This window comes from Oryza glaberrima, chromosome 10 (assembly GCF_000147395.1).
Source record: "Oryza glaberrima chromosome 10, OglaRS2, whole genome shotgun sequence".
NCBI classification, from domain to species: Eukaryota; Viridiplantae; Streptophyta; class Magnoliopsida; order Poales; family Poaceae; genus Oryza; species Oryza glaberrima.
In genome coordinates, this window is record NC_068335.1 from 9,823,447 (window position 1) to 9,849,673 (window position 26,227).

General features: G+C 44.5%; 1 protein-coding gene and 1 pseudogene across 1 annotated transcript; one reads left to right on the forward strand and one right to left on the reverse strand.

The window, feature by feature from the left end:
• Positions 1-1,555: 1,555 nt before the first annotated feature.
• LOC127785821 (G-type lectin S-receptor-like serine/threonine-protein kinase At2g19130) lies at positions 1,556-3,970 on the reverse strand. The gene has a single exon (XM_052313203.1). It carries the CDS (start codon positions 3,968-3,970, stop codon positions 1,556-1,558), a length of 2,415 nt encoding a protein of 804 aa, XP_052169163.1.
• Positions 3,971-17,611: 13,641 nt separating this feature from the next.
• On the forward strand, positions 17,612-20,941 carry LOC127785755 (uncharacterized; annotated as a pseudogene).
• Positions 20,942-26,227: the final 5,286 nt, after the last annotated feature.

Consider the following 26,227-nt stretch of genomic DNA (forward strand, 5'->3'; position numbering starts at 1 on the left):
TGGATAGAATCACAATTTGGAATCAAATATCAAAATTGAGTTCAAATTAATACGGTGCGTCCTACTCCTACTTATCGTACTTTGGACGCTAAGATGTGTTCTTTTGTGCTCTTTGGTGATAGATTTTGACATGGATCTATGAATATGGCCAGCAGCACTAAATTAAAAGGTGAGGAGAGGCTGGATAAGCCCAAAGGGTGCCCCCACGTCTCTCCGTTCTACAATGCCGCCGATCCTATTATCATCAATGGCAAAGGGATTGATCCCTTTGAGCTGAGTGAAGGTATGGATAAAAGAAGAGTGGCTTCAATTCTTCAAAGTTTCACTTGAGGCAACCGAGAGAAACCACGCTGCTTCACAAGGCAATGGCGATTCCAATACGGGCAGTAGCAGCCTCTGGATTCTAGATTCTGGAAATAAAAGAGGTATTGCTGACCATAATGTGAGTAAATGAACGAAATCTTTTATACTGCTGGTGTTATCTACTTGGTTCAGAGTTTCAGACAGGAAATTGCACCTAGTCCTAGGTAATGTGTGATTGTTTTGTTAGCTTTATGAAGACATCTTATGTCCAAATTGCTCTGACAGAGGGCATTCGTCATGCTATCTGGCCAGCCAGTAACATTTTCAATTAAAATATCTTGAGTTTGTTTTGCATAAGTTGTCTGCTATGTTAATTACCAATCATAATATAACATATCAGATCCTGCACGATGAAAGCTGGCCAGGAAATTTGCTTTGTACTTTGTACTCACTGTCTTATGTGGCAATTTTTCTCATTAAAATTGGCCAGTGTTCCCATTGATGGTGCCTCTGTAGAGTTCTACTAATACTCAGCAGTGCAGGATCTGAGTGATCCATTATGTAGTTATATCATCCATCGTAGCAGGAGTAATAATATCATCCTACAGTTATTTTGAATCATCACTTCACTCATATCATGATTAAAGATGAAACCCTTCACTTGCTTAGGGGCGATAGGTTGTGTCAGTATATATGTTGGAAAACATAAAAAAGTTAGTTATCCCATATAAGGAGGTCCAATCTACTCCAAATGGTTTTGTTTGGGCCTTGTAGAAAGGGTACAGCACTGGATTGAACTTTGCAGAATATGCAAAAACAGTAAGTCATATTAAGTTGTGCACATTCACTTGCAATTGCTATGTTAGTGCTCATCCTAGCCCGTAGAATGTGCTTATTTCCTTGGATCAGCAGTTAGGCTGCATATTTTTGTTAGTCTATATCCATTACTGCTTCACATGCATGTCATCTGTGCATATATCAGTATGACTTGCAGGTTGTCAGTACATTTCTCTATATTGGACTCAACAATGTACTCTCAACTGGGAAGGAAATCTTCCTGTGTTGTTAAAAGCATCTCAACTGACAAAATGACAGGTCTACGGTATGTATAACATGTCCTACTGTGTACAGACACAGAGATATGGATCTTATTATGAACACTGATGTTTCTTATTTTCTATGCCTAGTTTTCTTGAAATGAGACAGAAACTATAATTTTCTCATACTGGAAATTACAAATTAGCATACAAATTTACGGTAAATCTAAAGATGACAGTGGTGTTGAATGTGAGCCTCCTGTGATAGCATTCAGTAGTCTTGGCAATGGTGGCATTTTGAGTTCTAGTACACCCTCTAGGAATTGCACCACCTCGCCCATTGTTGGTCGATCAAACTCACTGTCTTGAATACACCAACATGCAATTTTGCAAACTCTTTCAGCCTCCTCGAGATTCACATCACCATGCAATTTTGCATCCACCAGATTTCCAATCCCTCCATTGATAAGCTGGCGGGCGACTTGCATTGGAAAATAGGCCGAATGGTCACCATCCTTGAAATATTCTTGACTTGAGTTCCTCCTTCCTGATAAGATTTCAAACAAAACCATTCCATAGCTGTAAACATCAACTTTAGCTGTAACAACTGTTCCGCTAATCCATTCAGGGGCAAGATATCCAATCGTTCCTCTCATTGTAGTCAGAGCATGACTAAATTCTCTCCCCAAAATCTTTGCCATTCCAAAATCAGCAATTTTAGGAACGAAAGATTCATTGAGAAGTATGTTCTCTGGCTTGATATCACAATGTATAATGCAATCTCGACAGCTATCATGCAAGTAGGCAAGGCCTCTAGCAACTCCAATAGCTATTTGGTATCTAAGATTCCAATCCAAAACTTTATCATTATCCTTAAATAGTTGCACATCAAGGGAGCCATTTGGCATGTATTCATACACAAGTAACTTCTTATCACCTTCACAACAAAGCCCAATCAATTTAACTAAATTGATGTGCTGGATCATTCCAATTGAATCCACTTCGGCTCTGAATTGTTTCTCCCCTTGGCATGTGCCGTCAAGCCTTTTCGCTGCAATGGGAGTTGACTCATTTAGGTATCCCTTAAATACAGAACCAAAACTGCCTCCTCCCAACTTTTCTGAAAAGTTTTTAGTTGCACGCTGCAGATCAATATATCGAAATGCAGTAATACCAATGCTGCCTTGATCATTTTCCGCTCCGCGAGCAAACAGTTTCCCTTTTCTCCTCCAAAACATCAGTAGAAGGATCATCAAACAGAAAGCAGCAGTGCTTGCACCAATGGCAACACCAATGATGACTCCACTCTTTTTCTTCCTTTCCGCACTTTGCACCTCATTTGCAGCAAGGCGAATGTAAAAGTTATCACCATTTCCGTCAGCAGAAGCATCAGACTGTTGCCTTACGTTATACAGCTCATCATGCCAAACAGAGCATCCACCTTTCCCATAGGAATATGCAGTACAGGAGCAGTTGCTCAAGCAAACATCTGAGCATTCATCTTTACTTGCAGCTTCCTGCACATGCATGGCATTACGGGGCAATATAATGTTTTGCACATAGTAGAACTTATCGCTGAAACCTGTCTTGTTCATAGTACTACCACAATTTAATGGAGTATTCCTCATACACCCTCCTGTTCGATCTTCTATCTCCCAATCCTTGGGTGATCTTATAGAGAAGCCCTTCATACAGTCGCAGAACGGATCATTGTTGTCATTGCAGACTGTAAAAGGTCCACAGATTGCGTAAACATCGCAATGAAGTAAGGGCATCCTGTAATTGATCAACCAATCCTGCAAGCTGTCCAACCATACACCTGCCAAACCTCGCCCATTGACATCTATTGCGGCATGCGTAATTGCCTTCTCATTGTTCAGAGTATATGTGAGGTAAACCTCTCTGTCATTGTTGACAAATGTGAAATTGGGTATGGTGGCACCAAACATCTCTGGTGCTGAGCCAAAAAATTGCCCATTCCAATCCCCACTGGACCAATATGTTACAGTTGAGTTCCATACCAAATGACCAACACCATTGATATCAAATTCCAAAGAGTACAAACCAGCAGCCTGGTCAATTGAATTCTTCCTAGAAACAAGGCGGCGGTTCAGGCCAGTCACCTTGTTCCAGCCGATCTTCGCATCGGCAAAAAGGCTATCTGTTGGGTAGTCGAAGCTCTGCCAGAAAACCATGGATGAGTTTGATGAACTCTGCAGCACAAGATTACCATCGTTCAACAGCACAACAACGGTGCCGTTGGTTGTGGTGTTAACACGGGTAGACCATATGATGGACTTGGTAGCCTGGTCCATGATGACCATGTTTCCGTCGCCGGATATTGTTAGCTCCGGTGAAGCGGGGTCCACCACTGGGTTTTCGCCATTGGCGGACCACAGTGGAGTTATCATGGGGAGCTTGTTGTACCATATGCAAAGGTAAGAGTTGCGGCTGGTGTAGGAGGAGTTCTTACTGTCCATCTTGAAGAAGCCGAGAGCGAACTTGCTGTTGTTGGAGATAAGCCTGTCACCGCCGGCCAGTGTTTGGCCGGGTGACACCGTGTCCGTAGTGGCATAGCTCGTCGGAGGGTGCAGGGAGAGTAGGAGGAGGAAGCCAAGAAGGACAGACATGATGGACAGGACAGTGAAGAAAGGGAAGGTTAGTGGAGGACTGGAATTTGTAAGGAATATGATCGATTCTGACGACTGTGATGCAATGTTTCGAAGCCAGACCAGTTCTGTGTTTTTTACTTAGACAATATCAGTTCTATGATCAGTTCTGTGATTTTTTAGACAATATCAGTTCTGTGTTCAGCTCTCAGAATCCAGGTCAACGTGATGGTGTGGGTGCACGTCCTAATCAGTCTGTATTAAGAACTGACAGTGGGTTAACCTCGATCTTAATAATCTTCTCATTGGTCAGACTTAAACAATGCATCGTTTTGACTGCGTAATAATATGTGCAAACTATTCAAGAAATATGTTTGACATCTCTTCCAGCAACTTCCAGTTGAGTTAATCTTTTAGAGAACCCCTTTTTTTTAAAACTTTGCAGTTCAGTGGAAGTTCTTTCACAACATCAATGCAATGGGCGCTGCTTGTTGGAGACTTCTTCTTCCATTTTTTGGACCAATATATCATGCTTTTATCTTCAAAGGGAAAACTTTATCCATGCCAAAGATTTAAGCACTGATGAGATCAATCTGATATTCTTTTTCCAACAGGAAATCAATCTCATGATGTTCACAGATTTGGGCAAAAGCATGACCACGCGATGCGATACAATGATGCCAACTTCAAATCATCAAATGGGTTTTGAATTTGGCACTATGAGAATGCTGCATAGTCCAGTACATGGCCGACAAAAAAGTAGTCCAGATATGCAAGAAGTGAAGACTGAAACTGAATTAGGGGGAGTCAACCAGACGAGTAAAAGAAAATGTTCAGCACAGGCTTCATATCAGAAAGAATGACGCGCATTGCATGTTTGCATGTGCGCCTGTGTGTGTTGACTGTTGACGCTGAGCCGCAAATCTATCTCGTGGTCACGCCGAGATCTGCAATTTTTGGAAGTACTAGCTGGTATAAAGCCAAGAGCATTTTTAAGAGTGGGAGGCAAAGGCATTTTCTAATTTGAAACCACTTTGGATTGCAATCGGAGAGCATACTGGAGTAGCTCTTTCTTTCTTTTTTAAATAGGCTAAAAAATACCCGTGCGTTGCAACGAGTGAAGGCTATTTTAATCTTGTTATTGTTATATGGTTTAGGTAGGATGAAATTTACTGTGTTAAAATCGCTTGGATATATATTTTGTTAGAAAATCATGAGTTGTAATTAGGAGTCCGATCGTCTTAAGTTGGCATACGAGCTTTTTTTAATGAGCTTTTTTTAATGAGATTTCTTATACGATTCCTTTTGTATTTACAAAAGTGAACGAACTTAAAAACGGGCTCAAATACTGATCTGTGTTTCCAAAAGCGAATGAATTTAAAAACTGACTCATACACGGATGGCGTACCAAAGTACCGGCAAAAATATCTTCAATTTTTATAATAGTAGAGATTAAGCTAATTGATTTTTACCGATCTGTCCTATATAAAAATTTAGTCCATATAATACAATTAATACTTAAGTTATCAAGTCATGATAAAATAAAATATGTTTAGTGATTTTTTTAAATTACTAGAAAAACTGCCCGTGCGTTGCAACAGGTGAAACTATTTTTTCACTGAAATTCACTGTGAGAATTCATTTAGATATATATTTTTGTAGAAAATCATGTTAAGTTAGGATGCGAGTTTTTTTTTAAAGAATTACTTATACGACTCCTTTTGTATTTTCAAAAGCGAACGAACTTAAAAACCGACTTATATTTGGATGTGTCAGGGTTACGGATAAGGTATACCCTCTACCTTTGGATGTACACTATACGGCAATACGGTACATCGGCGCGTGTACGGACGTTCTCTGTATACGTTAAGGAAATTCATCTCGAAGTCCACCAATGCAAAGGTTCCTACCCGTATAGGACTGGGTTGTCAATATATCGTGCAGAGTCCGATGTCTCCGAGTCCTACTTGGAGACCACCTGACCTGCGATATAAAAGGGACCCCCCGGGAGGACCTAAGGGATCGAATCTCATAGCCAACACAGCGACCACAGCCTACGAAGCCAGAGTTTGCAGGAGCCAAGTCGATCTCGTCGGTATCATCGAGTTCTGTTATTCCCTTTGTAATTTATGGTTCTCTCCATATAATCCCATATCAACTAGATTAGGGCTATTACTATTAAGATGCCTGAACCAGTATAATCTTTGTCTCTTGTTTCCTTGATGTCATACTACGTAGATCCTCGTACCAGCGTACCCCAATACCCTCTATATCCGGTCTACGGGTACCCACCGTCGACAGTGGCGCGCTAGGTAGGGGGACTTGGTGCTCAAGGTTCTACTACTATGACATCAAGCTTCGTCGACAACATCATCAACACCGGCCCCATTCAAGGAGTCCCTACTTCAACAATGCTGTTGTGGACTCAAGTCGGTGAAATCGTCTTCCCGGTTTACACCACGGTACCAATCTCGGCTGGTCCATCAATGACCGGTCCCATGTCGAAGGATCCTCTCGCCGTAGCGGAGAACGGAACATCGACGTCATACAAGCCTGAGAAGGTTCCTAGTACGGCCAAACCTTGTCCTTCCGACAAGAACCGCGAGCCGACAAGGACAACTTCCGAGGTAACAAAGTCCTGGTGTCCTATCCACAAGTCCAGGAAGCACAACTTGCAAGCTTGCTGGGTTTTTCTCAACGTACAAGCTGAAATTCATGCTTGCAAGGAGCGTGGAATCCAGCGTACTTCTCCAACTCATGATGTCTATTGTCCTATTCACAAGACGAAGAATCACGACTTCTCAAGCTGCAAGGTCTTTCTCCGCGCCATGAAAACGACGCTTCCTAAGGTCCAGCAGTCAGGAACCTCCCTTAAGGATACAGACAAGGAACAAGGAGCGACATTGACCTCGGATCGATTTGTTGGAGTAATCGACATCGATCCCCACGAGCCATCAGTCCTACACTTGCTCGAAGACTATGGCTCGTCATCTGACAGTACACCACGCGACGTGTTTGCCATCGATGGGACTAGCACGTCTGCACACGCTAACGCATAGGCGGAGAACCAGACGGTCACGCCGGCCCAACACCTTGGCACCGTCAATGCAATACTGAGAGAAGCTCCCTATGATCCCGTGCTTAACGATGATCTCGCACGATGGACAGAACGACTACGGGAATCGGTAGCTAATCTCAGTAATGCGTTCGAGGAGGGTGCAACCAGAGCACAACCAGAATGACCGACAGCTGACGGTGCCGACGGCGAACCACCGGAGCAGCGGACGTCGCCTAGACGAGCTACCCCTCCACCTCGCTGCACCGGCGATCTCCGCGACCATCTGAATGGCCGCCGAGAAGCACGACGCGCGCGAGACAACGAGAATCGTTCCTGACATTGTGTTTCTTCACGACATCGCGAGAACGAAGAGCAAGGAGGCCGCTCGAACGAAGACCAACACCACCATAATCGTCACAACCACCGCGACCGCGACAATCGCGAACAGCGGACACCAGACGATGCTGGTCGAGGCCGTCAACATGACGGTGATGATAATGGGGATCGGCGCCAGGACAACAATGGTGGACGACGACAGAATTCTCGAGAATCTGAACGTTGCCCTCAGAATCGCACACCGGAGCCGAGTGAATCATCGTCATCATCATCATCATCTTCATCTTCGTCATCCGATAGACATCCACGGAGGACACACGATCGCCGAAAACCCACCGCCCCCAGCGCCGGGTGTAGAGCTTTCAACCGTTCTCTACGTGATGTTCCATGGCCCAAGAGATTCCGACCTGGAGCAATAGAGAAGTACGATGGGAGCACTGACCCTGAAGAATTCCTCCAGGTCTACTCCACGGTACTATACGCTGCCGAGGCAGACGACAATGCGTTAGCAAACTATTTGCCAACGGCGTTGAAAGGTTCTGCGTGTTTGTGGCAGATGCACCTCCCACCCTACTCGATCTCTTCATGGGCAGATTTGTGGCAGCAGTTCGTCGCTAACTTCCAAGGAACTTACAAGCGCCACGCGATCGAAGACGATTTACACGTGTTAACATAGAATCCGGGCGAATCTTTGAGGGACTATGTTCGGCGCTTTAATGAGTGCAGAAATACGGTCCCCGATATCACCGATACTTCTGTGATTCGCGCTTTCAAAACCGGTGTCAGAGATCGCTATACTACCCAGGAGTTGGCAACAAGGCGAATCACAACTACTCGAAGGTTGTTCGAAGTTGTCGATCGATGCGCCCATGCAGACGACACACTGAGATGCAAGAACGACAAGCCAAAGGCAGGAGAAGAGAAGAAGCCAGCCAAGGACGCACCCAAATCAAGCAAGAAGAAAAGCGACAAGAGTAGGAAGAGGAAAGCTCAACCGGAAGTCCTCGCATCTAAATACGAGCGTCCACCCAAACACCCAGACCCACAAGGCAGTGATACGAAGAGAATATGGTGCCCCATACACAAGTCGGACAGACATTCTCTGGAGGAGTGCCTCATCTTCAAAAAGTCGCTGGAAAAGCAACTGGCTTTGGAGAAGGGCAAGCGAGTACGTGTAGTCGAGAAGGCCACTGAGGCAACCACTCAGGACTCAGACTCGGCGTACCTAGATTCCGATCTTCATGTCTCGCACATCTTCGGAGGTTCCACAACGTACTCTTCAAAGCGAGAATACAAAAAAGTGGAGCGTGAGGTTTGTTCAACATGGTATGGGGTTGCACCCAAGATGAAGTGGTCTGAACAGAAGATCGAGTTCTCAGATGAGGACCGCCCCAAGGCTGCTGTTATCCCAGGACGATATCCGATCGTGGTTGAACCCACTATTCGGAATATCAAGGTAGTGCGAGTCCTCGTCGATGGCGGCAGCTCCATCAACCTTCTCTTCGCCAGCACCTTGGACGCAATGGGGATTCCACGAAGCGTGTTGACACCTACCGATCAACCCTTCTATGGAATCACTCCTCAGTCTTCGTCCAAGCTATTGGGCAAGATCACGCTTCCTGTGACTTTCGGCCAAGCGAGCAACTTACGAACACAGCAGATAACATTTGATGTTGCTGAGTTTGACACAGCATACAACGCCATCATCGGAAGAACTGCACTCGCGAAGTTCATGGCCGCATCTCACTATGCGTATCAGGTACTCAAGATGCCCGGGCCGAAGGGAACAATCACTATTCAAGGGAACGCAAAGCTGGCGGTCCAATACGACAAGCGAAGCCTCGACATGGTCGAGCACACGCCCAGCCCACCCGCCACAGCCGAGCCACCCAAGAAAGTGATCAAAACGACTAAGACGTCGAAACCAGACGGCGCAATCAAAATCGTTCCACTCTCCAGTGCCAACCCCGACAAGACAGTCAAGATCGGGGCATCACTGAATGAGAAATAGGAACTCGCGCTCATCACCTTCCTCCACGACAATGCAAACATATTCGCTTGGCAGCCGTCCGACATGCCGGGGGTCCCTAAGAAGGTGATTGAGCACAAACTCATGGTGCGACCCGATGCCAAGCCAGTAAAGTAAAAACTGCGGAGATTTGCACTACATCGAAAACAGGCCATACGAGAAGAGCTCGATAAACTTCTCAAAGCTGGTTTCATCAGAGAGGTACTCCATCCAGAGTGGCTAGCTAACCCAGTCATGGTGCGGAAGGCCAACGGGAAGTGGAGGATGTGCGTCAACTTCACCGACCTCAACAAGGCGTGCCCCAAGGATCACTTCCCTCTCCCTCGAATAGACCAACTAGTGGACTCAACAGCTGGTTGCGAGCTGTTAAGCTTCCTTGACGCTTACTCTGGCTACCACTAAATCAGCATGGCAAAAGAGGACGAGGAGAAGACAGCATTCATCACGTCGTTCGGTGTATTCTGCTACGTTAAAATGCCGTTTGGACTGATAACCGCAGGAAATACCTTCCAGCGTACGATCCAAGGGGCACTTAGCGATCAGCTAGGTAACAATGTTGAGGCCTACGTCGATGACATTGTTGTCAAGACCAAGACAGGTGACTCATTCATTGATGATCTACGGGAAACCTTCGATAACCTCAGACGATATCGCCTCATGCTCAATCCTAAGAAGTGCACGTTCGGGGTACCGTCAGGCAAACTGCTCGGGTTCCTCGTCTCTGGCAGAGGAATAGAAGCAAACCCCGAGAAGATCAATGCAATCGAGAACATGAAGTCGCCCACAAGACTCAAGGAGGTACAGAAGCTCATCGGATGTATGGCGGCACTAAGTAGGTTCGTCGCTAGGATGGGAGAACGAGGACAACCTTTCTTCGCTCTGCTAAAAAAGCAAGACAAATTTGTATGGACACAGGCAGCCGAAGAGGCGTTCATCGCACTCAAGCGCTACCTGTCAAATCCCCCTGTACATGTTGCTCCCCAACCTAATGAAGAGTTATTTCTCTATATTGCCGCCACGCCCTACTCTGTGAGTACTGTCATTGTTGTTGAAAGAGAAAAGGTGCAGAGACCAGTCTATTACGTCAGCGAAGCTCTGCACGACGCGAAGACAAGGTACCCACAGATCCAAAAACTGCTCTACACGGTAATCATGACGTCAAGAAAGCTACGCCACTACTTCCAAGCCCACAGGGTCATAGTTATCTCCGCTTTCCCTCTTGGCGAAGTCGTGAGAAACAAAGACGTTGTCGTCCGCATTGCGAAATGGGTAGTCGAGCTAAGCCAGTTTGACGTCCACTTTGTACCACGAACAGCCATCAAGTCCTAGGTTCTCGCCGATTTCGTAGCCGATTAGACTATGCCTGAAAACAGGTTAGACAGTCAGACCGACAACGAAACATGGACAATGGCGTTCGATGGTGTGCTCAACTGCCAATGAGCAGGTGCGGGGTTCATCTTGACATCACCTTCGGGAGATCAGTTCAAGCATGCAATTCACCTTAACTTTGGGGCGACCAACAACTTAGCCGAGTACGAAGGGCTACTCGCTGGGATAAGAGCTGCAGCCGCACTTGGGGTCAAGCGACTAATCGTAAAAGGGGATTCCGAACTAGTCGCAAACCAGGTACACAAAGATTACAAATGCTCTAGCCTGAGTTGTCCAAGTATCTCGCAGAAGTCAGGAAGCTGGAAAAAAGATTTGATGGGATCGAGGTCCGACACGTATATCGCAAGAACAACATCGAGCCGGACGATCTAGCACGGCGTGCGTCCAGACGAGAGCCACTCGAACCCAGCACCTTTCTGGACATCCTGACAAAGCCATCAGTGAAAGAGGCAAACGACGAAGATAGCCCAGTCACCCCCAACATTAGCTCGGGGGCTACAGAGGCAGAGCGCGCCGTTGCCGACATCGAGACCACGGACGACTGGCGGACCCCACTCATTAAATTCATAAGCAGCGACGAGTTACCCGAGGACGATGCAGAAGCCGAGAAAATAACCCGTCAAGCAAAAATCTACTGTATGATCGGCAACAATCTATACAAGAAGGCGCCAAATGGGGTACTTCTCAAATGCGTCTCGTCCGACGACGGCAAACACCTCCTCCTCGACATACACGAAGGGGTTTATGGGTCACATGCCGCCGGTCGTACATTGGTCGGAAAAGCCTTTCGACAAGGATTTTTCTGGCCAACCGCCCTCAAAGACGCTTGCGACATGGTACAACGGTGTGAAGGTTGTCAATTTCATAGCAAACACACAAAGCTACCAGCGCAAGCACTGCAAACCATCCCTCTCACTTGGCCGTTCTCATGCTAGGGGCTTGACATACTCGGTCCATTCCTACGAGGACAGGGCGGCTACAAATTCCTATTCGTGGCAATCGACAAATTCAACAAATGGATCGAGGCAACACCCACGGGGGAAATCAAGGCCGACAACGCCATCAAATTCATCAAGGGGATATTTTGCAGATATGGATTGCCTCACCGCATCATAACGGATAACGGCTCCTAGTTCATCAGCGCCGATTTCCAGGATTACTGCGTCGGACTGGGAGTCAATATCTGCTTCGCCTCGGTTTCTCACCCTCAGAGTAACGGACAGGTCGAGAGGGCAAACGGCATAGTACTACAAGGGATCAAGACCCGTATCTACGACAGGCTCATGTCACATGACAAGAAGTGGGTCGAAGAACTCCCCTCGGTACTATGGGCCGTGCGCACCACACCGACAACGTCCAACAAGGAGACACCCTTCTTCCTCGTGTACGGTTCAGAAGCCATGCTCCCTACCGAGTTACGACATCAGAGTACACGAGTACAGAAGTACTCCGACGAGGATCAGGAGGAATAGCGAAACGATGACGTGAACCAACTCGAGGAACATCGAGAACGAGTGCCGTTAGGGCAGCTAGCTACCAACAGGCCCTCCACCGCTATCACGAGAAGCGCATCCGAGCATGCATACTTTTGATCGGCGACTACGTCCTCCAGCGAGTTCAAAGCCAAGCAGGGCGAAACAAACTCTCACCCAAATGGGAAGGACCGTACACGATCACACAAGTCTTGCGGCCAGGCGTATTCAAGATTGCAGACGGCAACGGTTGCGAGTTAGCAAATTCGTGGAACATTGACCAATTGCGTAAATTTTATGTATAAGTCAATAGTATCCATACTTGTAAGACACCTTACAACTTCAATAAAGCCTGTTTTAAGATGCAGATTTCAATCAAAGTGTCCCTTCCCGATGATCCCTTACCCAGGTGACACCTAGCGTTGAAACCTATCCACATGTCCCTTTGCGCCGTCTTGACAAGGCCTCCGAGGAACCTAAGGGAACTTCGGTTGGGGACGCCCAGAGCTGATAAGGCCTTGTCAGATCCTTCAGACACGAAAGACCATGTAAGATCTGGTCGTGTAAGAGTTCTCGCCGTGCGTATTAACCAAGCCATGTAATCGGAAATGGATTTTCCAACTTCACGGCTGGGGGCTAGGATCAGTGCTTATTCAACTAAGGCAAGTCAAAGGTCTAAGAGCCTTATCTTCCGAGAAGAATTCTCCGACGACAAGGCTGGGGGCTAGGGAGAGTGTATAACTCAAGTGAATGATCGAAGTCGCGAAGTGAGAAGACACTCGTACACACCACATCCAGAGTAAGAAAGCTTAGTTAGATAGACTTCCTTTCTATTTCACAAGTATTTCTTACAGGTCGCAAAAAATTCCAAAATATATTACACTTTTTCTAAGATGCTTGTCACAGATATACAAAGACTACCAGGAAGGCCAACGCCAATCCATCGACTGGAACTCCACCAGCGGCGCCATCGACTTCGCCAGGTTGTCTACCTCCGCGGGAGTCCTCCGAGAACGAGAAAATCCCTCGTGGAAGAACTCGAGGTGCAACTGCGGACAATGATCTCGTATACATGCCAGCATGTGCCCTTCGGCATACCGGCTCGATCGACAGCACTCCTGCTTCAGGGCCTCGTCGATACGCTTGCCGATGCCTTCGAGCTGAGCGCATGCCCCGTTCAGCCACGAGATATAGCCGGCCGCTGACTCCTCGGGATTCCCGCGAGGTACTCGGAGTTCCCGGCAGATGACGACCATGGCTGTGCAACAACTCCTGAGGTACGAGTTGAACCACACCTCGCGACCTCGGAGTGCCTCCACGGCCCGGTCCTTCTTCACTTCCAACATAGCCCTCTCAAGTTTGGCGACCTCGAACTTCGTCCTCTGGCATTGGATGCGACGGTCGCGATCAATGAGCGACCTCTCGAGGTCTGCTCGGCAAGCAAACAACCAAGTTAAGCTGCTCTCCTTTTCCGAGAGCACGGCAATTTAAGCCAATCCAGATAGAAGAGCAAAGGAGATGGAGACAAAAAGAACCAACCTAAAGGAATCGTCGCCATATCCTGGTTCACACCGTCCTGCGGCGCGTACGGCTCGAGTGCGAGTACCGGAGCGATTACAGGCAACTCAGGCTGCCCACGCTGCTGGACATCCTCGACATCAACGTCTCTACAAGCAACACAAAGTACTCGAAATCAAGACGCTAAGGGAAACTGAGGCGATAACTGCATACAGAAAGGCAGTTGGAACCAACGAAAGTTTTACAAAGCGCGATTGGTTAAGGGGTACAGGCAAGTGGCGTCCCTACTCTTCGAAAAGTGGGAGAACGGACTCCCCCAGATCGCCGACTTCTTCCATCACATCCTTGCGTGCATCGCTAGTCGCCCCCTGATCCAAGATCTTCTAGAGATCGAGTTCAGGGTGCGCCAACCTCACGCACGCGAGGACGTGGCACGCCTCGGTGTTGATCCAATTGGACGTCTCTTCCCCGATCCTGGCCACGTGCTTGGAGGGGATCGCCTCCATCGCCGTCACCAGTTCCGCGAGCCAAGACGTCAATGAGAACTCGTCAGTGTTCGCCGGGATGGTAGTCTTGACACCACATTCCCTGGCGAGCTGGTGTAGGCCGGTGTAGGTGACCCGCAACGAACCTCGGATCTCCGACAGGTTGTTCTCGAGTTCCGACATGCGGTTCTCGAGCCCCTGTCGTTGCCGCTCGTTGCCGGCCACCAGTTCCCTCATTTTCTGGAGGTCCTCGTGGACCTCCGCCAAGTCACGCGCTAGTTTGTCGTCGCGCTCGTTCGCCGACGACGCCGCCGCCGCGCTCGCCTCCGTGATCTCGTGACTTATGCCGCGAGCACCAGCCTCGAGGAGGCGCCTCGTCTTGACTTGGAGCTCCTCCCAGGTGAGGACAGCAGTAGGCGGGCCTTGACCGGGCGCAAGATCGCTGGCAAGGCCGCTGGGCGTCACCTCGCGGCTCCTGGGCACGACCACGACATCGGTCGAGGCCACTGCAGGAGACGCACTGGAGTTCCCTCCAGACCCCTCTTGCGCCGCCTTCGCCCGCGACGCCTTACGAAAGACGGCCATGTTAGTCATCATAACAAAACGCCAGAACCCGATCAAGTCAAGGGCCTCAAATCTCGTCCACTTCTCGCCGAGTGTCACCAGCCTCTGCTGTCGTGGAGGTGGGGGAGATGCCTCCGAGGCCTAAGTAAACCAAGTACGATATGAGGGCGACATTTTTCGACTATTTAATCGATAACCCAAAAGGCTTACCGAGGGGGTGGGCGCCTTCCGGCGGTTGCAGAGCACGGAGGAAAACTTCCTCCCTTTCCTTGGGACGTAGCAGCGGCGATGGCAATGGCCGCGTCGGACGCTTCCTGGGCAACGCCCTCCTTCAACGAAGCCGCCGCCTGGTGGTCCGCGAGCGGCCCGATGATGTCAGTCAAGGGGAGAGCCTGCACAACATGAAGTCACGATGTGATCTAAAAGTTAAAATGTAAAGGGTCATCGATTACACTCACGTTGATTGTGGCTTCGCGTTCAGCCGCCTCTTTCTCGCAAAGAGGGGTAGGGGCGTTGCTCACCGTCGTGGGACCACTGATCATCACCTAGGCAACACGGCGCTCCACGGTTGCGCTGTTCAAACCTGTAGATCGAGAACCAAATTTCGATAAGTCAGGAGGAATGCGCATCAAAGGAGAGAAACCCAGAATACAAGAAAATACCTCGAGGAGAAACCCGGGTCGCGTCCTCCGGCCCAGAGTAGTCAAAGGCTGGATGGGCTCGAGCCTGGAGCGGCTGGATTCGTCTACCAATGAAGTCAGCAGCGACTTCATACCCCGACAACCCTCGTACTCGGAGGTCATCGATGATATCGATGAAAGACTGTAGGGATGGGGTCAAGGCGGGTTTGGCGGTCCAAGACGGAATCTTGTCTGGTTGGCTCCTCAGGAACAATGAAGACTGGATCCGAATCTTCTATCTGAAGATAGAACCACCTCGCCCGCCATTTGCTACGAGAAGAGGGGCACTGGAAAGGGATATATCGCGACTTCAGGCCATCCCGAAGTCGAAAACCAATACACCCGGATACCTTTTTAGGTTCCATCCAGCGCAACTCGTAGTAAAAACGGAAGAGGTCAAGAAACGGCTCTACCCCAATGTAGGCCTCACAGAGATGAGAAAAAATGCTAAGGAAGGATATGGAGTTGGGGTTCAAATGAAGTAGAGAAAGACCGTAGAAGTTCAAGACGAGAAGGAAAAACTCAGAAGGCGGAGGAAGAAAACCACAGAGAATGTAGTCCTCAACCGCAACCATGCGGCCCAGGACGGGTTCAGGTTCAGTACCTCCCGGTTCCCTCTCCATAGTCCCGCGACCAAGGAGAGCACCCTCCTCCTGCAATTTCTTCAAGGACGCACTGCTGGAGGTGGACTTGTCAAGGTCCATCGCCGTTGGAGATCACCGGAGAAGAAGCCGAGGCGAGCGAATTAGGGTTTACGTGGAAGCGGAGAAGACGAAGAGCGTTTGGAGGCTAGAAAGTTTTCGCACTAGCCGGACTCCAAAATGGATTCCCAAAACTCTCTTAAATAGGCGCACTACCGACGATGCAAATTCCAAGGAAAGGAGAGAGATGGCCGCCGGAAATTTCTGGGTCCGTTGCACGAGGCGGTTTCTCGGACTTCAATTTAAATTCACTCATAACCATTGAACTTCGCCTGGTGTTGTCGATCACTCCTTGTCTCTACGATCCCCACACCAAGATCGACCAGTCGAGAACGACAACAACTCCGACATCAGAAGTCGCGATCGGTTATAGGAGTTTATTTAAGCAGAAGTCGGGGGCTACTGTCAGGATTACGAATAAGGTATACCCTCTACCCTTGGATGTACGCTATACGGCAATACGGTACATCGGCGCGTGTACGGACGTTCTCTGTATATGTTAAGGAAATTCATCTCGAAGTCCACCAATGGAAAGGTTCCTACCCATATAGGACTAGGTCGTCACTATATCGTGCAGGGTCCGATGTCTCCGAGTCCTACTTGGAGACCACCTGACCTACGATATAAAAGGGACCCCCCGGGAGGACCTAAGGGATCGAATCTCATAGCCAACACAGCGACCACAGCCTACGAAGCCGGAGTTTGCAGGAGCCAAGTCACCGGGTGATCTAGTCGAATCAACTCAACTACGATCTCGTCAGTATCATCGAGTTCTGTTATTTCCTTTGTAATTTGTGGTTCTCTCCATATAATCTCATATCAACTGGATTAGGGCTATTACCTATTAAGGGGCCTGAACCAGTATAATCTTTGTCTCTTGTTTCCTTGATGTCGTACTACGTAGATCTTCGTACCAGCGTACCCCAATACCCTCTATATCCGGTCTACGGGTACCAACCGTCAACAGGATGACGTACCAAAGTGTCGGCAAAAATATCTTTAATTTTTATAATACACTACAGCACGGTAAGCAATTCGAGGCAACCTATTTGAGGCGGATTAAAGAACACTGTCTCAAAAACTTATTTTGAGGCAAAGACGTTGGCCTCGGTTTCCTTTGTTGAGGCAGATGTACCAGCCTCAAATATTTTGAGGCAAATTTTTGAGGCGGACTTAATGTGTTGCCTCAATAATACTTTTTGAGGCAATGGTGTAGCCTCAAATACTAAAATTGAGGCAGACCAAGCTTGCCTCACCTAATAGAGCCTCAAAAAAAATTTGGGCTACCAATTTTTTTTTCAGCTTAATGTGTGAAATTCTCTCCAATTTTTTCACTTCCCCTCTTCTTTTTTCACAGTTCCTCCAATTTTTTTAATATTCCCTCCTGTTTCCACCGTGACCCCTTATCCACCGTCCAATCACGATCGATCTGACGGCTCTCGTGAGCTTCACCATTCTGACCTTCTTCCTCCTCCTCCACCCACGCCGCCATTTTGACCTCGCACCCACCTGTGCCGTGCGGCGGCAGAGGATCCACCTCCATCTCGCTCGCGTGCAGCAGAGAACCACCATCTTTGGCCTCATCTCAGGTGATTAATCTGACCATCGTTGCTTCTCTTTTGTTTTCTGTTGCTATGCTGCTCCAAATCGAGGGGATGACCTGCCCTAAATCCATGTGTTTTGCTGGGCTAGCCCCCAAATCTTCATGTCTTCCATGGTCTCCTTCCTTCCCTCCCTAATCGTCTTGCGACAGCTGCGGCGGCAGCAGTGCTGCGGTGCCTGAGCAGCTGCCCTTGACCTAGAACTAAGAACTCAACATACAGCGATCTAGAGTAGCTCCCTTCCATTCATCGTTTGGTTGTTCATCAGTAATCCATATGTTCAGGGAAAAGTGGTGTTGAAACTATTATTTTCTTCTACTATTTTTTCCTTATGAAGGTTAGATGCAATGAGGTAGATAAGTCAAGAAAGTATTCTTGTCTTGTATTTAGGCTTGGGAAAAGGAGCTTTGTGATAGAAGCTTGGCATTGTTGTGGCCTTGAACATCAGGCCCTTCCTAAAGAGCTTGACTGCTTTTCATTTGTGCAGATTCAGAGTATGGAAAACCAATCAAGAACAAAAGAAGAAAACAAATCAGTACTAGTTTTATTACTATTGTTTCCAAAAGTAGCTATTTCTTGTCAAATCCACTTCTCCACCAAATACAATTTATAGTTCTCCTAAATAGATAGCAACAATCCATTCAAAAAAAAAAAGATAGCAACAGGTTAAGATAGCTATGTTTATTTTCCTATTCTCTGATCATGTTAGTTGGAATGCTTCATGATTGGTTCTTTGGATTTTGTGTTGATAATCGATCCCGAGTATTATTCTAGGTTACGTTATACTGCATGTACTTGTATTTGGTTATCTTGTTAGGATTCTTTGTGATATGTGGGCTATTTTTAGTACCATGGATGTGACATATTAATTTGTATGCAATTGATTTATTCAGGTTTCTACTGCACCTAGAGGAAACATAGCTATTTGATGTCAACCTGTGACCTATTTGCTTTCCCACTCCCTGCTGCCAACTAGCTTCAGCAATTATTTTTACAGAGGTAATTTCTGAACATATGGCAAATCATCTATATTTTCTTTCTTGTACAGATTGTTAAAAGCTTAGCATTTCCTTTATGTGATTTTGCACTGTTGGAATGGATGCATAGAACTTTTGGTACATGTATGGACTGAATGCACTTTCTGTACAGATTCCTAGCATGGACAAAAGCTGGTTGAAAAAACCTAGGTAATACAGGGCTATAACTTACTAAAGCACTATTATACTAGCTAGAGGAATTACATATATAAAAGTTGTAACATTAATAACATGACAACTGTAATAGGTGGACAGATGAATATGAAGAGGGCTTAGCACAGTTCTTGCAGTTCGCTTTCACTCATTCAGCAAAAGACAACAGTATTCTTTGTCCTTGCAAGAAATGTATGAATTGTCATTGGCTAAATACTGAATTAGTTCGCGAACATCTAATATGTGATGGATTTATGCGGGGTTATAGTAAATGGTTCTTTCATGGGGAGGGCTCAACTTTAGATAGAACCAATGTTTGCATGGAGTCAGAGACAGAAGGTCAGCAATTTGATGATATGGTTGAGCTGAATAACATCGATTTTACTTCATTTTTCAAGTCAAACTGTAACATATCTTAAGTCTTGTAGGATTCATTGAGAAGGGTTGATGCTACATGTAATGTACAACAGGGGGTAGAAAAAGATGTGGACAATCACAATTGTACCAAGCAACCAAAAATGACAAAAAAACGTTGTGGAGAAACAACAAGCAATCATGCCACAAGTAAACGCTCTAAAGTTCCAACTGTGATCACTCAAATTGCTGCTGAGGTTTGTATATGGATATATGGTATTTATTTGGAACGCACTATATTACCACCATGCATTTCTGTTGCTTAATGCATGCTAATAGGTTGACAACAGTAACATCTTCTATTGTGTAACAGGGGGTACAGAAGCATATGGCCAGGTACAATAACAACAAGCCTATTGAAATTGAAGGGGCCAATGTGGGAACAACTAAACATGCTAATGTCAAAAGGGCAGCATTAGCTTGTGAAAATGTGGTTAGTTCTTTTTTATTACTGCAAAACAGTAGCAACTATTCTACTTTCTACTCTGTAATAAAATCTGATGTGGCCACATTTTGAAATAGGTTGGAAGGGATGTCTTTCTTAAGAGAATTGTCCGTCCATATAACCGTGTTGCAAGAGCTACTATTCAAAGTCAAGACCCCTTAGAAATGGTCGGAGGAACAATGCTGGGAAGGGAGTGCTACAAAGTAGTGATAGACAGTCTTATATGTGGAGATGCTGATTGTTCCGGCCGCACAGAAATTTGAGCTATATTAGAGACGCTATTGGTCATTGCATTGCATGGCCATCCCAACTAGTATGTTCCTTTCTTGGCTTCTTTATTTTATTGCTTAGTTTACATAGCAAGTCTAACATGGTAAATATTAATTTGAAAGGTTGAAGAAGTGTCACCTCAGTGCAATGGGGAAGTGACAAAAACAGGTATATGTGCCATTTATGTTGGGTATATATAGAGTATTTACATCATTTTTATTATGGAAATTTCATTGAGCAAAATATAAGTATGCAAAAGATAGAAATGCTATTGTAATTTGGATTGCCATATACTTTAAAACCTCAATAGGTGCAATCTATTTTACATAGAAATGTACTTCTGTTCAAAATGTTTAATCACAGGTCTCTAGCATTTTCTTCTCTGTATAATTAGTTCCTGCTATACTTTAGATTGTTTTGTCAATTTTTCTTTGGTAGTAAACTCAATTTGCATGCTCATGATCATATTTTGTGTTCTTTATTTAAATAAAGATAGTGACATTGTTTGTTTTAACTGAATTTTACATATTTACACTCTAGGTGCTCGAGTTTCTCTCAAACGGTGATGATTGTCGATCATGTTCAACTATAGAAAATTGGCGAGAACTTCTTAGCAGAGATAGCTCAAACATGAGCAGTAATTATATATCTACACTTTTGAGTAGTTGATTGTCTCAACACTTGTAAATGCCACATATGATTTGGAGTTCAGACATATTAGTTCACTTTACATGTTGTTATAGTCTAAGTGACGGATGAGATGCTATGTATTATTTATTGGACATGTATGATTAGATGTAATGCTAATATATGAAATGAAGTGATTTGGATACTATTTAATTTCTTATTGTTTCAATTGTCAAGTTTTCATGATGATGAAAATGTGTATTTCCCACAACAATAATCTAGGAAATATAATTAATTTGATGCATCCTACATTGAGGCAGGTTACAGTTGCCTCAATTTGTTTTGAGGCAGCAATAATAGCCTCGGTAGCGTACCCTAGCATTGAGGCATGCGGTCTGCCTCAATCAAATTCTGAGGCATACATGGTTAGCCTCAAATACATCTTTTAGAGGCCAACTCTTATGCCTGGCTCAATATACTATTTTGAGGCAGGAGTATTCAAGGCAGTGCATGTTGGTCTCAATACATATTCTGAGGCGGATTTTTTAGGATTTTGAGGCTGATTAGCTCGTCTCCAAATGTGTACCATCCTGTAGTGATAGCAGAGATATGAACTATCAAACAGTGTATAAAAAGTCAGTCAAGAACGTTATCTATACTTCTTTAAAAAAAATAGTAGTGATGATGGTGGTTTTATTGCTGCGTGCACCACGTACTTCTATTTTCTTGTGAGAAAAAAATTACAGGTGGGGCTAGCAGGCCCATATCCATATGTTAAACATCTCCTACCAACTATCTATTATTTTTAAAGGAAAAAGAATAATGAGGGATTAAAAGGTCTATATATCAGTAACAAATATATGTAATTATTAACACATTGGTATATACAAAAATAATGGTTAATGATATTTTTTAATTGTATGTTATATATGCTCGTCTGAAGCGGACTCTTGAAGTGATTAGACTCGTAAGCTACGGATGAGCTGCCGTAAAAATGAAATAAGGACGTATGGACAGATAGGCTTAATCATCCCACAAGATATATAACCGAGACAAAAATAATTAGTACTACCTTGACCTTGACTATGGCCTTGCGAACATGTCGTTCAAGTCATCCCTAACCATAAGTTAGATGAGGATTTCTGATATGATGACGCGTATGATCCCTAAAAAATAGGGAAAAAAACGAAACGCGTGAATAGAATCACGTAGCGTTGAATATCTGCTGAAATATGGAAATAAAACATGTTGTTTAGTACTCCCTCCATCCTAAAATATTTAACGCCGTTGACTTTTTTAAAAATGTTTGACCGTTCGTCTTATTCAAAAAATTTAAGTAATTGTTAATTCTTTTCCTATCATTTGATTTATTGTTAAATATACTTTTATGTATACATATAGTTTTACACATTTCACAAAAGTTTTTGAATAAGACGAATGGTTAAACATGTTTAAAAAAGTCAACGGCGTCAAACATTTAGAGATGGAGGGAGTAACACAGTAGGAAAAAACATAGGAACTTTAACACTCAAACAACACTTCTTTTCAAACGAAATGTTGCTTCATTCTTATTGAAGATCTTTGCGCTTCATTCTTTCCTAATTTTCCAGGCTATGAGCATGAACATTTATTTCGGGCCTTTTCTTGTGGTTGCATCCGGGCTTGTTGTTCGTTGTGTCCACAAGTCCAATAAGGATTGGCTCATGCTCCAATTGAAGATAATTAATATGACCATGCCGCAGCCTTATTAGAACTCCTGTCTAGATTTGCTTCGAGATTGGGCATTAGAACATCAGGTTGTTCATTGTTTCCAAATTCCTGAAACAAAGTTGGCAGAGTAGTAGTCGTTTTGCCATTCCCTAAGCTGCAGGCAATCTGTAGTCCATACCATGTTTTGTAGCAGCAACCAACCGAAAATCTTGCACTTTGTCGGGGCTCAACTCTCCCAAATTGGCCTTACCGATGCTGATTCAATTATTCCCCTAAATTGTATTTGGTAAGCAGAAGACTAACGACCATGATGTCTTCCTCCAAAATTCCTAGAAAACTACCCACTACTCTCTCGGGCTGACAATATTAGTCGTTTTGAATAAGTGTAAAGTCAAACTTTAAAATATTTGACTATAAATAATTTATAAAATATTTATTTTAAAAATATGAAAACCATATGTGTAGATTAGTCTTGAAAAGTACTTCAATAAAATCATATATTTGTTGATTTTTCTATATATTTTATAATAGAAAATAGTTGTCAAAGCTACTTTTTGGAGACCGTACCCTTGTCCAAAACGATAAGTATTAACAACCCGGTGGGAGTACATAGGAATTTCAAATGAATTTGCGAGCTCCATTTCTTTGTTCCAAAGGATCAAATTTCTTTGTTCCAAAGGATCACATGAGAATTCAATCATCCAGAAATCCCTTTTTTTTTGTTTGTTCCGATTTCCAAAGGAAACGCCTAAATGGCTAGGTGATGTGATTCTACACCTAATTCAAGATTCACCTCTAGATCTTGGTTGTCCACCAGTTGAAAACTTGTGCAGATTTATGGATATTCTAGCACTATGCTGGATCAGGTCATATGTGATGGGCTCGTACCCTTACCTATGACAGGTTAAGCCATCGTCACAGATAAATGGTCACTGATGACTTTGAGTCATATGTGATAGGTAAAGTTACCTTTGACGGACCGCAATTAAAATCCATCACAGGTAACCTTTATCTGTGACGGGGAATTATTTTAACTTGTCATTGGTGATCTTTGTCTATGACAGGTCATAACTGGGACCTATCACAAACGTGAAAAATAGGGCAAAAAATAAAAGTGCCGTCCGCCTAGCTAATCACTAACCTTCATTAAGCATTCATGAAACACAAAAAGCATCACATTCATATTCATCTGGGCATAAGATAGAATCACAAAAATCATCACAATCAGATTCATCTGGGCACAAAACAAAATCACATAATCCCAAATAGAAGAACTCCCCTGCCATTAGAGGCAGAGGCGGTGGCTGGCCCATGGCGGAGGCAGAGTCGATAGCTGGTGCCTGAGGTTGAGGAGTTGGCAGTCGGCACTCACGGCCGAGAAAGCAGCCTTCGGCATGCGGACGGAGTCATCAGCCAGCACGAACTAGCGGTGGCGGTGAAAGGGTTGTGGTTGCGGGCGCGAGCGCGAGCGGTGAATCGAGAGAGAGATTGAGAGAGAGAAAGAGGATGGGGGGATCGAGAGAGGGGGGGCGGGTTGAAGAGATAAGGTTCAGTTGGATGGGGCGAGTAGATAATGTTACACTAGTTACCAGTGACAGGTAAGTCATTTTAGGTTATTTCGTCCTTTTTTCTGATGTACTAAATTTATAAATATGTCATAAGTGTTAGGTTTGTGACGGGCTGACAGGTGAGCCCGTCAGACGTTTCGGGTGCATATATGGACCCGCCACAGATAACCCCTTATCTGTGATGGGCCTGCGCCTGTAGCCTCATCTGTAACGACATCTAGTCTAATCCATCACATATGAGGGTATCTATGATGAAGTATTTTGGCTCGTCACAGATAAGCTATCTGAGATGATCCGATCTAGCGTAGCGTAGCATGCTAGAATTATGAGTGTCTGTTCCAACAATATTCAAGCGTGTATAGAGAATGCATCCGTGTGTATGCCGGTGAGTGTACAGAGAGAACTTGGTTGGTAACTGGTTAGTGGCCACAAATTTTTTGCACTTCTTGTATCTACTCTATAAAAGCACAGTCGTATTTCTTCCATTCCAACACCATCAAAACTGCTTCCCACCCATCCTACGTATTAGAAATTAAAAACAAAAATACATGAAAAAAAATTAAACGATGTTCCTCGTGTCCCGTTACAATGTATGGGTATGTGACTACTCCCTCCATCCTATTTTAAGTGCAGCCATAATTTTCCGTGGACAACTTTAATCATCCATCTTATTTAAAAATATTTTGAAAAAAAATTAAAAACATAAGTCACGTATAAAGTGATATTCATGTTTTATCATCTCATAACAATAAAAATACTAATTATAAAACAATTTTAAATAAGACGGACTATCAAAGTTAGACGCGGAAACTTATGGTTGCGGACGGAGGCTCCGTCCCAGAATATAGCAACCTAAGACCCTTCTGTCCAGATTCGTAGTAGTAGGATATGTCCCATCCAATTATAGGTTGCTATATTCTAGGACGGAGGGAGTACTTCGTACCATATGCGAAGTCTTCATCAATGGATTCCTATTCTATACTCCCTCCGTCCCTTGATATAAGAGCATGTACAATAGCAGACTATAAGCCAACTACAAACATATTTTAAAGAGATAAAAAAGGAGAGAGAAGAGCAGCGGACTATAAATCTGTAGCCACCTGCAGCACGGGCTCTAAGACATAATGTGTGTATGACATGTGAGGCCAGATATTAATAGTATAGTAAGCAACTATTGTATGAATTGGCTATAAATGATTTGGAGCTAGTAGTTGGTTGTACTATTAACCTTACTCTAAGGGATTTTGATATTTTGCTTGCACTGTTTGACCACTCGTCTTATTAAAAAATTGTGCAAATATAAAAAATAAAAAGTTATGCTTAAAGTACTTTGGATAATAAAGTAAGTCACAAATAAAATAAATAACAATTCTAAAATTCTTTGAATAAAATGAACAGTCAAATATTGTAAGTAAAATATCAAAATAGGGACGGAGGGAGTATTCTTCTGCACTCTGGTCTGCATGTCGCCCAAAAATGCTTAGATGGAGAATGGCTGCATGTCAAACACGTTTACGCATTCATTATTCACCCTACGAAGTACGAACAAAGTCAAGATCAACTGAAATATTTTGTTCTCGCAGTTGTGCTATTTTAATATCACCAGATGTTATTTATCGTTCAACTAGCCAGTAGAATATTAATTGTGTCAATGGTTACACAGTCAGGTTGCGTAATTTAATTTGTTTGTCAGGAAGCATATCTGCTTCAGATATCCGCCATGTCTGCTCCAGATATCCGCACGATCAAAGGCTAGTCGGCCAACTCTGCCATGAAAGATGCACATCAGAAATATTTGAAGGTTGGAGCAAAGAGCCCAATGGGCCACTAACCAAGGTGATCTTGAACTTTTTTATATACTTCATTTCTTTGTGGAATTTGCGATGAATTTGCAAGCTCCGCTTCTTATTTTTATATATTTTTAATTGAATGGGCAAGGTTAGATATATTATATTATAGATAATTAAAGTTTTGACAGAGCAGAACTGCAGAAGTCAATAGAAGTACTCTCATTTTTTATAAAAAAGAATAGAGTAAATAAAATAACAGAAGGCATATATAGCACAAACTCCTCAACACAACAACACGAGAGAATTGAAGGCACCTCAACGATGCACCTAAACATTTTTTTTTATTTATCTCATACGTGCCATTTCACAATGTTATTGTGAGTTCAATGTTGCATTTTTTTTATAAGTTTATATTCCCCTACCTTATGAGT